General features: G+C 42.3%; 1 protein-coding gene across 21 annotated transcripts in view; it reads right to left on the bottom strand.

Annotated features, from left to right (window-relative positions):
• The window catches only part of kiaa1217 (KIAA1217 ortholog), a 202,510-nt gene that overhangs the window by 78,089 nt on the left and 105,574 nt on the right, over positions 1–18,847 (bottom strand). For 2 of the 21 annotated variants that reach the window (XM_014157661.2, XM_045702181.1), the window contains exons 1-2: positions 11,873–12,088; positions 312–411 (exon numbers count right to left, since the gene is read on the bottom strand). The exons of 15 other annotated variants lie outside the window; for them this stretch is intronic. In XM_014157661.2, coding sequence (XP_014013136.2) covers positions 312–362 — 51 coding nt within the window. In that variant the 5' untranslated portion in view covers positions 363–411; positions 11,873–12,088. Of the gene's footprint in view, positions 1–311; positions 412–11,872; positions 12,099–18,847 lie in introns of those variants that run through there. 4 more of the 21 variants (XM_014157662.2, XM_014157666.2, XM_014157668.2 and 1 more) reach the window with 3 other exon arrangements.

Below are 18,847 nucleotides of genomic sequence, written 5' to 3'. Positions count from 1 at the left end.
ATCCTGTCCCTCTGTAGCTTTTAAGACGTAACAAATCATGTCACATCAAAACACTGTCTAATCAAATATATACAGTATATCACCAATGATATCATCCATAAAGCAGTTTAAAACTAACTTCCTTTAAAATACTTTCTCCAAGCTTCCAGGTGTAGCCCCTTTCTTATTCAATGAGAAACGCTTGCTGAAGCGGGCAAGGGGGATTTGGATCAACGGATTTGGATCAACGGGACCAGATGCTCGGAGTAAGAGCTCAGAGTTTGTCAGTGGTGAAATCATCCTGCGTGCTTTGAAGATAGTCAGCCACGTACCTTTGGGCCAAAGTGGAGTCCAGATGTTGGGCTTGATGCATGCGAAGGCATGCCGGGAGAGGATGGAGGTGGTGATTGGTGAACACCCCTCTACTGCTCACTGTATGGATAGAGGTCAGGTACTGTAGTTGAGAACTGGGAAACTCATCAGCTATACACTGACAACACTGTTCCAAGTGTCACCCTATTCCGTATACCTGGTCAAAAGTGGTGCACTTTATAGGGAATAGGGTGCCAGGTGAGACACAGTCCAGGACTAGGACAGCCTCTGGGGTTCTATCAGGATAGGTTAACGGGCAGATACTGTTGATTTGGTTGTTGACCCTCTTATTTACAGGCTGAATTGATCAACATTTGCAACCTGGACTATTTACATTGACAACCCCTTTGTTTTTACACTGCTGCTACTCACTGTTTATCATCTATGCATAGTCATTTTACCCCTACCTACTGTACATGTACAAACTACCTCGATTAACCTGTACCCCCGCACATTGACTCGGTACCGGTACCCCCAGTATATAGTCTCGTTATTATTTTTTTTGTGTTACTTTTTATTTAAAATAATTTAACTTTAGTTTATTTAGTAAATATTTTCTTAACTCTATTTCTTGAACTGCATTGTTGGTTAAGGGCTTGTAAGTATTTACAAGTTAAGGGCTTGTAAGTACCTGTTGTATTTGGCGCATGTGACAATTAAAATTGGATTTGATTTGAAGATGAGTTGGGTTGAACCTTTGTAACTCTTGGCAACAAGACAGATTGGCAGCTTAGATGGAATATTACTATTGTAACATAATATTATTAATCATCACTACAGTAAATAGCATTCACATTTAGGTCAATTAAAATATGTCATTATAAACCTTAACCTTTTTTTTTTTTTTTTTTGTTTTTTTTTGTCATTTCGCAGACGCTCTTATCCAGAGCGACTTACAGTAGTGAATGCATACATTTCATACAATTTCATACATTTCTTTTATGTGCTGGCCCCCCGTGGGAATCGAACCCACAACCCTGGCGTTGCAAACACCATGCTCTACAAACTGAGCTACAGGGAAGGCTAACCTGTCTCCCCACAGACGCATTGTTGAGTGACAATTTTTATTTTTTATAATCTTTATTTAACTAGGCAAGTCAGATAAAAACAAATTCTTATTTACAATGACGGCCTACCCCGGCCAAACACTCCCCTAACCCGGACAATGCTGGGCCAATTGTGCACGACTCCAGATCACGGCCGGTTGTGATACAGCTGGGGATCGAACCCGGTCTGTAGTAACGCCTCTAGCACTATGATGCAGTGCCTTAGACCGCTGCTCCAATCGGTCGGAAATAACAATTCAATTATTTCCTATCCAAACCCATTTGTTAATTTCTGGCTGTGAATATCGATTGCCCTCTTACACATTCCACATAGAGAAATGCTGCAGGAACCTGACCGGAGGTAAAAACACTGAAAAATATTCCTCTGGGGAAGGTTTTGCAGGTTGCGCCTGGCCTGTCAAATAGCCTAATTGTACCCACTGGAATGTATGTGTTTAATATTAAACATGTTTTTTCTCCCATTTCATTGTCATCTCTTTCGCCTAGAAATCTGCTCCTTTTATTCTCTGTCCCTAATGCACTAGACGACCAATTTTGATAGGCTTTAGCCATACCCTCACCCTACTCCTCCTCTGTTCTTCTGGTGATGAGGAGGTTAACCCAAGCCCTGTGTGCCAGGCGCTCTCATTTGTTGACTTCTGTAACCGAAAAAGCCTTGGTTTCATGCATCTTCACATCAGAAGCCTCCTCCCTAAGTATGTTTTACTCACTGCTTTAGCACACCCCGCCAACCCTGATGTCCTTGCCGTGTCTGAATCCTGGCTTAGGAAGACCACCAAAAATTCTGAGATTTCCATCCCCAACTACAACATTTTCCATCAAGATAGAACTGCCAAAGGGGGAGGAGTTGCAATCTACTGCAGAGATAGCCTGCAAAGTTCCGTCATACTTTCCAGGTCTATGCCCAAACAGTTCGAGCTTCGAATTTGAAAAATGAATCGCTCCAGAAATAAGTCTCTCACTGTTGCTGCCTGTTATAGACCCCCCTCAGCTCCAAGCTGTGCCCTGGACACCATATGTGAATTGATTGCCCCCCATTTATCTTCAGATTTCGTTCTGTTAGGTGACCTAAACTGAGATATGCTTAACACCCTGGCAGTCCTACAATCAAAGCTAGATGCCCCCATTCTCACACAAATTATCAAGGAACCTACCAGGTACAACCCCAAATCCGTAAACATGGGCACCCTCATAGATATTATCCTGACCAACTTGCCCTCCAAATACACCTCTGCTGTTTTCAATCAGGATCTCAGCGATCACTGCCTCATTGCCTGCATCCGCTATGGGTCCGCGGTCAAACGACCACCCCTCATCACTGTCAAACGCTCCCTAAAACACTTCTGCGAGCAGGCCTTTCTAATCGACCTGGGCCGGGTATCCTGGAAGGATATTGACCTCATCCTGTCTGTCGAGGATGCCTGGTCATTCTTTAAAAGTAATTTCCTCACCATCTTAAATAAGCATGCCCCTTTCAAAAAATGTAGAAATAAGAACAGATATAGCCCTAGGTTCACTCCAGAATTGTCTGCCCTCGACCAGCACAAAACACCCTGTGGCAGACTGCACTAGAATCGAATAGTCCCAGAAGGACTATTCAGGAACCAATACACGCAGTCAGTCAGGAAAGCAAAGGCAAGCTTTTTCAAACAGAAATTTGCATCCTGTAGCTCTAACTCCAAAAAGTTTTGGGACAGTAAAGTCCATGGAGAACAAGAGCACCTCCTCCCAGCAGCCAACTGCACTGAGGCTAGGTAACACTGTCATCACCGATAAATTTCAATAAGCATTTCTCTACGGCTGGCCATGCTTTCCTCCTGGCTACCCCAACTCCGGCCAACAGCTCCGTACCCCCCGCAGCTACTTTCCCAAGCATCCCCAGCTTCTCCTTCACCCAAATCCAGATAGCAGATGTTCTGAAAGAGCTGCAAAACCTGGACCCGTACAAATCAGCTGGGCTAGACAATCTGGACCCTCTCTTTCTAAATTTATCAGCCGCCATTGTTGCAACCCCTATTACCAGTCTGTTCAAACTCTCATATCGTCTGAGATCCCTAAAGATTTGAAAGCTGCCGCGGTCATCCCCCTCTTCAAAGGGGGTGACACTCTAGACCCAAACTGTTACAGACCTATATCCATCCTGCCCTGCCTTTTTAAAGTCTTCGAAAGCCAAGTTAATAAACAGATCACTGACCATTTAGAATCCTGCTGTACCTTCTCCGCTGTGCCATCCGGTTTCCGAGCTAGTCACGGGTGCACCTCAGCCACGCTCAAGGTACTAAACGATATCATAACCGCCATCGATAAAAGACAGTACTGTTTAGCCGTCTTCATCGACTCTGTCAATCACCGTATTCTTAACGGCAGACTCAACAGCCTTGGTTTCTCAAATGACTGCCTCGCCTGGTTCACCAACTAGTTCTCAGATAGAGTTTAGTGTGTCAAATCGGAGGGCCTGTTGTCCGGACCTCTGGCAGTCTCTATGGGGCTACCACAAGGTTCAATTCAAGTGCCGACTCTTTTCTCTGTAAATATCAACGATGTCGCTCTTGCTGTGGGTGATTCCCTGATCCATCTCTACGCAGACGACACCATTCTGTATACATCTGGCCCTTCTTTGGACACTGTGTTAACAAACCTCCAAACGGGCTTCAATGCCATACAACACTCCTTCCGTGGCCTCCAACTGCTCTTAAAACGCTAGTAAAACTCAGTGCATGCTTTTCAACCGTTCGCTGCCCGCACCCGCCTGACTAGCATCATTACTCTGGACGGTTCTAACTTAGAATATGTGGACAACTACAAATACCTAGGTGTCTGGCTAGACTGTAAACTCTCCTTCCAGACTCATATTAAACATCTCCAATCCAAAACTAAATCTAGAATCGGCTTCCTATTTCGTAACAAAGCCTCCTTCACTCACGCCGCCAAACATACCTTTGTAAAACTGACTATCCTACTGATCGTAGACTTCGGCGATGTCATTTACAAAATAGCCTCCAACACTCTACTCAGCAAACTGGATGCAGTCTATCACAGTGCCATCTGTTTTGTCATCAAAGCCCCATATACCACCCACCACTGCAACCTGTATGCTCTCATCGGCTGGCCCGGTCATCTATAAGTCTTTGCTAGGTAAAGCTCCGCCTTATCTCAGCTCACTGGTCACGATAACACCCACCCGTAGCACACACTCCAGCAGGTATTTCTCACTGGTCATCCCCAAAGCCAACACCTCCTTTGGCCACCTTTCCTTCCAGTTCTCTGCTGCCAATGACTGGAACGAATTACAAAAATGGCTGAAGCTGGAGACTTATATTTTCCTCACTAACTTTAAACATCAGCTATCTGAGCAGCTAACCGATCGCTGCAGCTGTACATAGCCCATCTGTAAATAGCCCATCCAATCTACCTACCTCATCCCCATATTGTTTTTATTTACTTTTCTGCTCTTTTGCACACCAGTATTTCTACTTGCACATCATCATCTGCACATCTATCACTCCAGTGTTAATTGCTAAATTGTAATTACTTCGCTACTATGGCCTATTTATTGCCTTACCTCCTCACGCCATTTGCACACACTGTATATAGACTTTATTTTTTTTCTATTGTGTTATAGACTGTACGCTTGTTTATTCCATGTGTAACTGTGTTGTTGTTTGTGTCACACTGCTTTGCCAGGTTGCAGTTGTACATGGAACTTGTTCTCAACTAGCCTACCTGGTTAAATAAAGGTGAAATCAATTTTTTTATAAAAAAATGTCAGTTATGGTGAATCAGCGATTCTGACAGGTTTTTGTTCTGATTCACCTCCCTATCTAATAACAACAATGATCTGTTGACTTCCAGTGTGACTCAGACTTGTGTTCTAAGTAAACTACGCCTCTGCAAACAATGCTGTTGTGTATCATACCGGAGAATCCTGCTACATCACAAGATTAGCTGGCCAGATTAGCTGAACTAGTCTGATTTCCATGTGTGCATTGTGAGACTTGTGTGTGTAAAGACTGTTGTCTGTCTTGGGGTGTTATCAGGTCTGGTTCTGTCAAAAAGGCTTATTCCACAGCCCTCATCCTGTCTCCCCGTCACCCCCCTTTCCCTCAGGATTAAACCCCAGGCACGGCGCCAATCTATGGGTCACTTGTCCCCTCAGCATCCCATCAACCCCAAACCTCCAGCCCCCACTTTAACACCCTCCACCTCCGGATGGCAGGTCTGCACGTGTCTGTCGTTAACTCCTCAAGCCCTGCGGCTGTCGTTTGTTTCAGTCCGAGGAGTCATTCTGATCTGAAAGCGGCACTTGTGGAGGAGTGGCTGGAGAGGACCTGAGCAGAGACCAATAAATAGCCTCAGCTCCTGCCTCCTGTTCTGACAGCCGTTGAGACTGCTGAGAGGGGCTGATTAAAAACAGATGTCTGGACGGACACCTGCTACACTGAGGTGATTGTGTGAATGGAGACACACAGGAATTAGAGCCGTGACATGTCTCTTTATGGAGGGTTTGGAGGGATAAGAATGTATTGCCTTGTCTCATTCAAAGCTTTGGGGAGAAAGTCAAAATATATATCCAATATGATTGGTTTTAACCAGTCCGTTGACATTTCAGTGTCACAACGAATTTAGCATTACAGCATAGTAGACTTGCAATCGTGTAAGACTTCTGTAAGGGACCTAGATTCCAAACTATTACATCATGTCTGTTGACCGTACATTCACGTTATTAAATATGTTAACACAGCAATAAAACATCTGAAGAACATAGTACACATTCCAACTCTGAAAAACACTGAGTGAATAAAATCACATTTCAACTTTTTCCTGCATGTTGTTCGTGTTAGAGTTGAAGTAAAAAATGCAGAGGAAGCATTTCTTTCGCTTTCAGTGGATGATCGCAAATTCCAGCCAGAGAGAGAGCTGCTTCTCACTGTTATCTAGGTGACCTTGGAGTTAAGGAATAACAGTGTAGCTGGACCAGAAGCCTGGGGAGAGAGGTATGCAAGGGATCGGCCAAATGTTGCAAACATTGAAGTCTTTCACACAAGTCTCTGAGGGAAGGGAGAAGATATACTCACTGGTATGAGTCACTCAATGAGTTTTATGGATTGTGATTCTGAATGTGACAGGTGGTAACCCACGGAGCTTCCAAAGAAAATATACAGACCCTGGCCTGTGTGGTCTAGTGGTTAGTGCCTTAGACCATGCCACACAAGTCTGCATGGGTTTGAATCCAACCTATGCCCTTTATCAAATACTTTTGTATTATATTTTGGTAAAAATTTGTCATGAACTACTCCAGTAAGCCTACCTGTTGATTACCAAGAGGCTGTCCACAATGTTTATTTTGCCACCAAAACAATCCAGAAGGAATAGAGAGAGTTACTATCACGTGTCCACCACGCAACTGTTCAAGTCATTTTGTGTCCACCTGTAATGTGACCCCCCGCATCTGCGTCTAAGTCATTTCGTGTCCACCTTGCGACTGTGTCGGAACCATTCAGTGTATCACGTAACGTAGAGTGGCCTGGCTGCGCACACAGCTCCAGACAGCTGTCCTAACATGGCGGCTGTAATCTCTCACACTGAGGACCAGGCCAGCCGTGGCCAGCCATGTCACAGGTCAGCTCCCTCATTGGGAGAAGGGTGTGTGTGTGTGTTTGTCTGCATGAGTGTGTTTGCATGAGAGTGTGTGGGAAGGGAGAGGAGTGGTTAAGCGTGCTCGTCCAACACCCAGAGGAGAGGATGGGGCCGTGGGCAGGCATCTCATCTCCCCTGGATCTAGGTCTTTAAAGTCCGGATGAGTAGAGGAGGAAATTAAACCCCTCAGGTTTTGTTAGGAATCAGAGAGCGAGAGAGAAATTGAGTGCGAGTCATTCGGTACAGGGTTATCCACTTCCACTGTGCACAGAGAGGTATCTTCCTGACCGCTGTTTAACCTTGAAAAAAGCCCTCCTGTGAAATCTCAACCCAAAGTGAGATTACAAAGTATGTGCTTGGCGCTTCGCTATCCCGCACCGTAGCCACGGTTGTTGCTCTTCTTGTCCGGACAACGATGTGACAACAGTAGCGTGGGAGAGAATGGCCTTAGTGGCTTTTCACGCTGCTAGTGATTTTTCTAGTCTGCACTGCTTTTCACAACAACAGTAATGTCGGACTAAGGTAGAGTTATGACGTGATAGTTAATGAATGAGAGGGTTTGTGGTAGGGATGCACGATATAAATCGGTAAGCATATCTGAATTGGACGATATTAGCTAAAAATGCCAACATCGGCCCGATGTCTAGTTTAACGCCGATGTGCAAAACCGATGTCAAAGCTGACGTGCATACCTATATAACGTAGGTATATGACGTAATGACGCCACGAAAAAGACAGTGCAGCACGTGCAACACAGAATTCCTAACCCAGCCCACAATGTCTGCTATGTGGATCTATTTTGAAGTTTCAAAGGAAGATAACAAAAAGGCTATAAGCAACGTTTGTGCTGATATTACTTCCTGAGGAGGGGAGAAAGTGAAATCTTTCAATCCCACAAACCTAATTACTAATTTGAAAGTGCATCGCCCCCAGACGATCAACGACTACTTAGAACAAAAGCAGTAAAAAAACGAAGTGCACACTTCCAAAAACTAAACAAGTTCAAGTCGAGCAGTCATTTGAAAGAGTAAGAACATTTCATTGAGACAACTCAAAAGGTGAAATCCATTAACGCCAAGATAATGGATTCATTGCCCTTGACAACCAACCGTTCTCCGTCGTGGATGATGTTGGCTTTCGCCGACTGGTCGAGCACCTCGAGCCCCGGTACACACTACCAAGTAGGCGCAATTTTTCAGATGTTGCCCTACCGGAGTTACACAGTATTGTTGAAACGCACATCCATGAGCTACTTGCTATGGGCGTCACTGCTATTAGCTTCACAACTGACATTTAGGACCAGCAATGTTAGCCCCGTGAGCATGCGGAGTCTGACAGCACAGTGGGTCGACGAGGATTTCGTGCTGAGGAAATCCGTATTGCGTGCTCAAGAATGTGCTGGTTCTCATACCGCTGCTGCCATTTCAATGGCATTTGAGAAAATGTTTGAAACATGAACACACTCCTAGGTCCATTCGAACAATGGACTTGAGAACTAAGCTCATCAACTGCATCTGCAGAAGATGTGATACCTTCTGTCATTGCATTGAAATGCCTGCTCAACAAAACTGTCGACACAGACCATGGGATTAAAACTTGCAAAAGTACTGTACTAGAGGCTGTGAACAAGCGATTCGGTGACATTCTCTCTGAGCCTCTTTACTGTGTCGCCACCATGCTCAATGCTACTTCGATGCAGACAAGGTTTACGTGAAATGTTACAGACGCAGCTGGACAAGATGGAAACGGACACAGTGATCAGTGCGCACCGTGGAAGAGGACCCACGACAGAAGAGGCCACGGACAGAGCTGGAAGTTCACTGCTTGACATGTATGATGAAATCCTGGTTGAGAATGAAACAACTGAACATATGAATAACGAAACAGCAAGTAAGTGAAAGAAATAGATTATGTTTTAATGGTAATGGAGACATATGTAAATGCCATCAAAACAACTTTGTGGTCAGTATGTGTGTGTGTTTCAACTATTTAACTGTACTAGAATGCTTAAAAGGCCACTAAAATTTTAAATGTTGGTTATCGGTACCAGGTTTTTTGGCAAGGAATTAGATATTAGACAAAAATGGCCTCTTTTAGCGCTAATTAATATGTAGGAGTGGTAGCTCATTAGAATATTTTGGGGCGTGGTTTATGGACAGCTCTTTTTGTGCAACCATGAGGGAGCGTGTCATTCCAGTTTATGTAACCTGTTGTGTTATGCTATTAAATAGTATATATGACTATGGCTAGTGATGGTGATTTGTGAAAGATTAATGTATGGCCTTGTGTTAATTGAGAATAGTTGATTAAGTCAGTAGTTCTTAACTTTCTCCTAAGTGACCCCTGACTGTTCCAGAGGTAACACACCTGATGTAATTAGTTAAACACAATAATAAAGACCTATGGAATTGTATATCATACAACAATACCAAACCCTGTATGGTTCTACATTGCCCCCAAAAAGGTTGTAACCATTTCTTGGTGATATATAGAACCTTTATGGTTCTTTATATAAACATTCAGGTTCCATTTAGAACCTTATAAGCATGGTTCTTAGTAGAAACTTTTAAAAAAAGGGTTCAGCTATGGTTGCAAGCCAAATTACCCTTATTTGGCACTATATGGATCCATTTGATTTTAGAGTGTACTAGTAAGTAGAAACAAACACAACACACATATTTGTTGACTTGTCAAAGTTGTACTGAATCAGTTTGACAGATGCGCAACAGCAAGATTGTAGGGCCACAAGTGCATGAATAATTATTCCAATGGTGTAACAGCCACATTTAACAAGAGTGCACCAAGCTACTCAGCCTGGTCTCATAGACCAGACGTAACACAGTTAATGTAAATCTGGGAAACTTCATATAATATGTTACATTTGGTATGGTTACATCAGACATATGGTTACTTAAGGCAAAAACAAAAGTAGGGTGGTTAGTCCTGATGGATGTGTGGGCGTATAACGCGAATGTCTAGCAACCCAAAGGTTGTGAGTTTGAATCTCATCACAGACAACTTTTGAATTTTTTATAATTAGCAACTTCAACTACTTACCACTTTTGATCTAAACTCAGCAAAAAAAGAAACATCCCTTTTTCAGGACCCTGTCTTTCAAAGATAATTCGTAAAAATCCAAATAACTTCACAGATCTTCATTGTAAAAGGGTTTGAACACCGTTTACCATGCTTATTCAATGAACCATAAAGAATCAATGAACATGCACCTGTGGAACGGTCGTTAAGACACTAACAGCTTACAAATGGTAGGCAATTAAGGTCACAGTTATGAAAACTTAGGACACTAAAGAGGCCTGACTCTGAAAAACACCAAAAGAAAGATTCCCAGGGTCCCTGCTCATCTGCGTGAATGTACCTTAGGCATGCTGCAAGGAGGCATGAGGACTGCAGATGTGGCCAGAATAAATTGCAATGTCCGTACTGTGAGACGCCTAAGACAGCGCTACAGGGAGACAGGACGGACAGCTGATCCTGGATCTCAATCCCATTGAGCACGTCTGGGACCTGTTGGATCGGAGGGGGAAGGCTAGGGCCATTCCCCCCAGAAATGTCCAGGAACTTGCAGGTGCCTTGGTGGAAGAGTGGGGTAACATCTCACAGCAAGAACTGGCTAATCTGGTGCAGTCCACGAAGAGGAGATGCACTGCAGTACTTAATGCAGCTGGTGGCCACACCAGATACTGACTGTTACTTTTGATTTTGACCCCCCCCCCGATCAGGGACACATTATTCCCTTTCTGTTAGTCACATGTCTGTGGAACTTGTTCAGTTTATGTCTCAGTTGTTGAATCTTATGTTCATACAAATATTTACACATGTTAAGTTTGCTGAAAATAAAACACAGTTGACAGTGAGAGGATGTCTTTTTTTGCTGAGTTTACTTTGCAACTACTTAGCATGTTAGCTACCCTTCCCCTAACCCTAGCTAACCCTAACCTTAAGGTTCAAACTCACAACCTGTGGGTTGCTAGACGTTCGCGTTATACGCCTACACATCCACACCGAACAACCACCCTACTTTTGATTTTGCCTTAAGTAACCGTACCAAATGTATCATAACATACTAATATCGCTTTTCCAGATATATATGTACTATGTTACGTCTAGTCTATGAGACCAGGCTGGGCACCTACTACCATACCCCGTTCAAAAGCACTTAAATATGTTGCCTTGCACATTCACCCGCTGAGGCAAGGCTTAAAAATCATTCTTTAACCGGTCTCCTCCCCTTAATCTACACTGATTTAAGTGGATTTAACTGATGACATCAATAAGGGATCATAGTTTTCACCTGGTCGGTCTGTCATGGAAAGAGTAGGAGTTCCTAATGTTTTGTACACAGTGTTTAGCAATTCAATATCAGCCCGCATGATGACGATCTCACGTCTCTTGCGGTCATAAAGGTATTGAGAATCTCCAGCGCACCACAATATTAATACCGTAGCCTGCATTTGCATGAATATGATTAATACAAAACCAAACTAGAACGTCAGAAAATTGCTTGTTCCAGCTTTATTATAAAACTCAAGTGCCAACTTTTTCCAACATCCGATTCCGCCCCCGTGTGAGCACCTGATAACCCACCATTCCTTGTCTTGGTTCAAGTATGCACCACGGTTCAGATAAAATAACATTAGAATGTTACAAACTATTGCTAAATGAGCGCATTCATAGATTCTACCGTAGTCGCATAACATGCACGTTTCAAGAGGTACAGTGCACGGCCGCATGTTTGAATTGATCTAAGAATGCGAAAAAACGCGCACAAAACATATGAAAGAGAATAAATAGCCTACCTTTGTTCAAACTGCGAAGACGAACGTTTATTGGTGCCTTTGTCAGAATGTGATTATTTGCATTTCCATTAAGAATTCAGATAGGTGAGAAAGAGCCATGATTTCGGACAATCCTCTTCCATGCAACTTCAGTGAGTTCTTACGTTATTGCATTTACATACGAGCTCCACTCTCTGGACTCCAACAGGCACCTACATGAAAACTGAGCCTCTCAAGCTGTAACATCATGAGTCTTCAAAATAATTTTAACTCCACCCATTTCAAAGCTGAATTTACCTGTATGACTGCAATATCTGAAAATGTGTTTCCTTTCCTATTTTAAGTTAATATATATGCAATGTAGGGTTTAATGTAAAAGTTGTAGTGCATTTGAGGTATAAAAAGGTTTCTGAAATTTCCACTTTGACATTTCAGACTTGATTTTCTCTTATGAAAAATGCCCATTAATTATAATTCACATTTCCTGTTGCTGCAGGATTATCTTTCTGTTGTAGCAAACTGGCTCAAATTAAGATCTTACATCTGTAGATAGGCAACTAGCCTCATGTTGCTGAAATATATATTAGGCTTCGCTCTCTCTCTCTCACTCACCCCCTCACTCACTCAATGACACACACACACCCTCTCCCAGTATTGTAACATTAACCCTAAAATAAAAACAAAGGCAAACTACTTCTAAAAATAAGCGACTAAAACTAAGTGCTCAGATGCATATGATTTCCAGTTGATCAACATTGCTGCTCAGGGGTTGAGTAGAGCTGAAGATGGGACTAAAAACAAACAAAATATAACTATTGTAAACTATACTGTGTCCGTAAATGTATGTAGTATGGACAGTGCATTCGGAAAGTATTCAGACCCCTTGACTTTTTCCAGCCTTATTCTAAAATTGATTCAATAGTTTTCCCCCCCCTCTTCAATTTACACACAATACCCCATAATGACAAAGCAAAAACAGGTTGTTAGAAATGTTTACAAATGTATTAAAAATAAAAAACAGAAATATCACATTTACATAAGTATTCATAGACTTTACTCAGTACTTTGTTGAAGCACCTTTGGCAGTGATTACAGCAGCGAGTCTTCTTGGGTATGATGCTACCAAGCTTGGCACACCTGTATTTGGGGAGTTTCTCCCATTCTTCTCTGCAGATCTTCTCAAGTTCTCTCAGGTTGGATGGGAAGCGTTGCTGCAATGCTATTTTCAGGTCTCTCCAGAGATGTCCAATTGGGTTCAAGTCCGGGGTCTGGCAAGGCCACTCAAGGACATTCAGAGACTTGTTCCGAAGCCACTCCTGCGTTGTCTTAGCTGTTTAACATTTTAGTCATTTAGCAGACACTCTTATCCAGAGCAACTTACAGTAGTGAATGCATACATCACATTTCTTATTTTTTAATTTTTTTTTGTACTGGCCCCCCGTGGGAATCGAACCCACAACCCTGGCGTTGCACACACCATGCTGGCATTGCAAACACCATGCTTTACCAACTGAGCCACAGGGAAGCTGTGTGCTTAGGGTTGTTGTCCTGTTGGAAGGTGAACCTTCACCCCAGTCTGAGATCCTGAGCGCTCTGGAGCAGGTTTTCATCAAGGATCTCTCTGTACTTTGCTCCGTTCATCTTTCCCTCGATCCTGACTCGTCTCCCAGTCCCAGCCGCTGAAAAACATCCCCACAACAAGATGCTGCCACCACCATACTTCACCGTAGGGATGGCGCAAGGTTTCCTCCAGACGTGACGCTTGGAATTTAGGCCAAAGAGTTCAATCTTGGTTTCATCAGACCAGAGAATCTTGTTTCTCATGGTCTGAGAGTCTTTTGGTGCCTTTTGGCAAACTCCAAGCAGGCTGTCATGTGCCTTTTACTGAGGAGTGGCTTCTGTCTGGCCACTCGACCATAAAGGCCTGATTGGTGGAGTGCTGCAGAGATGGTTGTCCTTCTGGAAATTTCTCCCATCTCCGCAGAGGAACTCTGGAGCTCTGTCAGAGTGACCATCGGTTTCTTGGGCACCTCCCTCACCAAGGCCCTTTTCTCCTGATTGCTCTGTTTGGCTGGACGGCCAGCTCTAGGAAGAGTCTTGGTGGTTCCAAACTTCTTCCATTTAAGAATGATGGAGGCCACTGTGTTCTTGGGGACCTTCAATGCTGCAGAAATCTTTTAGTACCCGTCCCAAGATCTGTGTCTTGACAAAATCCTGTCTCGGAGCTCTACGAACAATTCCTTCAACCTCATGGCTTGTTTGTTTTGCTCTGACATGCACTGTCAACTGTGGGACCTTATATAGACACGTGTTTGCCTTTCCAAATCATGTCCAATCAATTGAATTTACCACAGGTGGACTCCAATGAAGTTGTAGAAACATCTCAAGGACGATCAATGGAAACAGGATGCACCTGAGCTCAATTTCGAGTCTCATAGCAAAGGGCCGAATACCTATGTAAATAAGGTATTTCTGTTTTTAATATTTTATACATTTTCTAACATTTCTTAAAACCTGTTTTCCCTTTGTCATTATGGGGTATTGTGTGTAGATTGATGAGGAAAAACATGTATTTAATACATTTTAGAATAAGGCTGTAACGTAACAAAATATGGAAAAAGTCAATGGGTCTGAATATTTCCCGAATGCACTGTTTAAGCTGGAAGTAGAAGCCTAAGAGTTGTTGTCCATTAGTTTACTCCAATTAGGGAAGGGATGGTAGCGTTAGGGGAAAATAATAAAGGAAAATATATTTAAAAATATACAGTATATATATTATATATACAGTACCAGTCAAAAGTTTGGACAAACTTACTCATTCAAGTGTTTTTCTTAATATGTATTATTTTTTACATTGTAGAATTATAGTGAAGAAAAACTATGAAATAACACATAAGGAATCATGTAGTAACCAAAAAAGTGTTAAACAAATCAAAATATATTTTCTATTTGAATTTATTCAAAGTAGCCACCCTTTGCCTTGATGACAGCTTTGCACACTCTTGGCATTCTCTCAAACAGCTTTATGAGGTAGTCACCTGGAATGCATTTCAATTAACCTGTTTAGGATAGGGGGCAGTATTGACACGGCTGGATGAAAAACATACCCGATTTAATCTGGTTACCACTCCTACCCAGTAACTAGAATATGCATATACTTATTACATATGGATAGAAAACACCCTAAATTTTCTAAAACTGTTTGAATGGTGTCTGTGAGTATAACAGAACTCAAATGGCAGGTCAAAACCTGAGAGATTCCTTTACAGGAAGTGGCCTGTCTGACCATTTCTTGAACTTGTTTTCCATCTCTATCATTTACTAAGGATCTCTGCTCTAACGTGACACTTCCCACGTCGTCCATGGGCGCTCAGAGCCCGGGAAAAAACAGAATGTCGTCATTCCAGCCCCAGGCTGAAACACATTATCGCCTTTCTCAAGTGGCCGATCAAGGGACACTGGCTTATGCGCTGACCCCGACCGCCCCCGCCTTTGGGATTTTTTTCCTCTGTTTGCCGAAAAGGAGATTCCCTGTCGGAATATTATCGCTTTTCTACGAGAAAAATGTCGTAAAAATTGATTTTAAACAGCGGTTGACATGCTTCGAAAGTACGGTAATGGAATACTTAGAATTTTATTGTCACGAATTGCGCCATGCGCGCGACACTTCTTTACTATTTCGGATAGTGTCTGGAACGCATACGAACAAAACGCCGCTATTCGGATATAACGATGGATTATTTTGGACCAAACCAACATTTGTTATTGAAGTAGCAGTCCTGGGTGTGTATTCTGACGAAGACAACAAAAGGTAATCAATCTTTTATAATAGTAAATATGATTATGGTGAGTGCTAAACTTGCCGGGTGTCTAAATAGCGAGCCCGTGATGCCTGGGCTATGTACTTAGAATATTGCAAAATGTGCTTTCACCAAAAAGCTATTTTAAAATCGGACATATCGAGTGCATAGAGGAGGTCTGTATCTATAATTCTTAAAATAATTGTTATGCTTTTTGTGAACGTTTATCGTGAGTAATTTAGTAAAATGTTAGCGAATTCCCCGGAAGTTTGCGGGGGTATGCTAGTTCTGAACGTCACATGCTAATGTAAAAAGCTGGTTTTTGATATAAATATGAACTTGATTGAACAAAACATGCATGTATTGTATAACATAATGTCCTAGGGTTGTCATCTGATGAAGATCATCAAAGGTGAGTGCTGCATTTAGCTGTCTTCTGGGTTTTGGTGACATTATATGCTGGCTTGAAAAATGGGTGTCTGATTATTTCTGGCTTGGTACTCTGCTGACATAATCTAATGTTTTGCTTTCGTTGTAAAGCCTTTTTGAAATCGGACAGTGTGGTTAGATTAACGAGAGTCTTGTCTTTAAATGGCTGTAAAATAGTCATATGTTTGAGAAATTGAAGTAATAGGATTTTTAAGGTTTTGAAAATCGCGCCACAGGATAGCAGTGGCTGTTACGTAGGTGGGACGAATTCGTCCCGCCTAGCCTAGAGAGGTTAACTAGTATGGGCTATGTGGGACGGTAGCGTCCCACCTGCGGGACACAGCCAGTGAAATAGCAGGGCGGCAAATTCAAAACAGCAAAAATCTCATAATTCAAATTTCTCAAGCATACAACTATTTAACACCATTTTAAAGATACACTTCTTCTTAATCCAACCACATTGTCCAATTTCAAAAAGGCTTTACGGCGAAAGCAAAACATTAGATTATTTTAGGACAGTGCCTAAAAAATAAAAGCCACACAGCCGTTTTCCAAGCAAGGACAGGCGTCACAAAAAAACAGAAATACAGCTAAAATTAAGCACTAACCTTTGATGATCTTCATAAGATGGCACTCATAGGACTTCATGTTACACAATACATGTATGTTTTGCTCGATAAAGTTCATATTTATATCCAAAAACCCCATTTTACATTGGCCCGTAATGTTCAGAAATGATTTTCCTCCGAAAACTTGCAGTGAATGAGCACATACATTTATAGAAATACTCATCATAAACGTTGAGAAAATATTAAACTGTTATTCAAAGAATTATAGATAAACATCTCCTTAATGCAACCGCTGTGACGTTTCAAAAAAGCTTCACGGGGAAAGCACACTTTGCAATAATCTGAGTACAGCGTTCAAAAAACAACATCAGGCAATACAGACACCCGCCATTTTGGAGTCATCTAAAATCATAAATATCATTATAAATATTCACTTACCTTTGATGATCTTCATCAGAATGCACTCCTAGGAATCCCAGGTCCACAATACATGTTGTTTTGTTCGATAAAGTCAATCATTTATGTCCTTTTTGTTAGCGCGTTCAGTAAGCTACTCCAAATGTAGAAAGCGCGCAGAAAATTCACGACGAAAAGTCAAAAAAAGTTATATTTACGTTCATAGAAACATGTCAAACGATGTATAGCATCAATCTTTAGGGCCTTTTTAACATAAATCTTCAATAACATTCCAACCAGACGATTCAAATGTCTTCAAAAATGTAATGGAACACAGCTACCTCTCACGTGAAAGCGAGCAACTGAGGCCATGTCATTCTCTCGGTCATCAGACTCCAGGAGGTCTTGTTCGCTCTCTGTTCACTGCAAAAGCCTGAAACAACGTTCTAAAGACTGTTGACATCTAGTGGAAGCCTTAGGAAGTGCAAAATGAACCCTAAGTCACTGTATACTGAATAGGCCCAGTCTTGAAAAACTACAAACCACTTCCTGGTTGGATTTTTTCTCAGGTTTTTGCCTGCCATATGAGTTCTGTTATACTCACAGACATCATTCAAACAGTTTTAGAAACTGAGTGTTTTCTATCCAAATCTACTAATAATATGCATATCCTACGTTCTGAGCCCGAGTAGTAGGCAGTTTAATTTGGGCACGTCATTCATCCGAATTTCCAAAACTGCCCCCTGTCACTAAAAAGTTAACAACTGTGCCTTTTTAAAAGTTAATTTGTGGAATTTCTTTCCTTCTTAATGTGTTTGGGACAATCAGTTGTGTTGTGACAAGGTAGGGGTGGTATACAGAAGATTTGGTAAAAGACCAAGTCCATATTATGGCAAGAACAGCTCCTGAGTGGCGCAGCGGTCTAAGGCACTGCATCTCAGGTGTCACTACTGGTTCGATTCCAGGCTGTGTCACAACCGGCTGTGACTGGGAGTCCCATAGGGTGGCACACAATTGGTCCAGCATCGTTAGGGTTTGGCCGGGGTAGGCCGTCATTGTAAATAACAATTTTCTACTTAGTGACTTGCCTAGTTAAATAAAGGTTTAATAAAAAATAAAAAGCAAAGACAAACGACAGTCCATCACTACTTCAAGACATGAAGGTCAGTCAATCCGGAACATTTCAAGAACTTTTAAAATTTCTTCAAGTGCAGTCGCAAAAACCATCAAGCGCTATGATGAAACTGGCTCTCATGAGGACCACCACAGGAAAGGAAGACCCAGAGTTACCTCTACTGTAGAGGATAAGTTCATTAGAGTAATCAGAAATGGCAGCCCAAACAAATGCTTCACAGAGTTCAAGTAACAGACACGTCTCATTATCAACTGTTCAGAGGAGACTGTGTGAATCAGGCCTTCATGGTCGAATTATGGCAAAGAAACCACTACTAAGGGACACCAATAAGAAGAAGAGACTTGCTTGGGCCAAGAAACACGAGAGCAATGGACATTAGACTGGTGGAAATTTGTCCTTTGGTCTGATGAGTCCAAATTTGAGATTTTTGGTTGCAACCGCCATGTCTTTGTGAGACACAGAGTAGGTGAACGGATGATCTCTCTATGTGTGGTTCCAACCGTGAAGCATGGAGGAGGAGGTGTGATGGTCCTTTGCTGGTGACACTGTCAGGGATTTATTTATAATTCAAGGCACACTTAACCAGCATGGCTACCACAGCATTCTGCAGCGATACGCCATCCCATCTGGTTTGCACTTAGTGGGACTATCATTTGTTTTTCAACAG

This window comes from Salmo salar, chromosome ssa19 (assembly GCF_905237065.1).
Source record: "Salmo salar chromosome ssa19, Ssal_v3.1, whole genome shotgun sequence".
NCBI lineage: Eukaryota > Metazoa > Chordata > Actinopteri > Salmoniformes > Salmonidae > Salmo > Salmo salar.
Note: the sequence above shows the minus strand (reverse complement) of the source record. Positions and strands in the feature narration are given on the sequence as shown.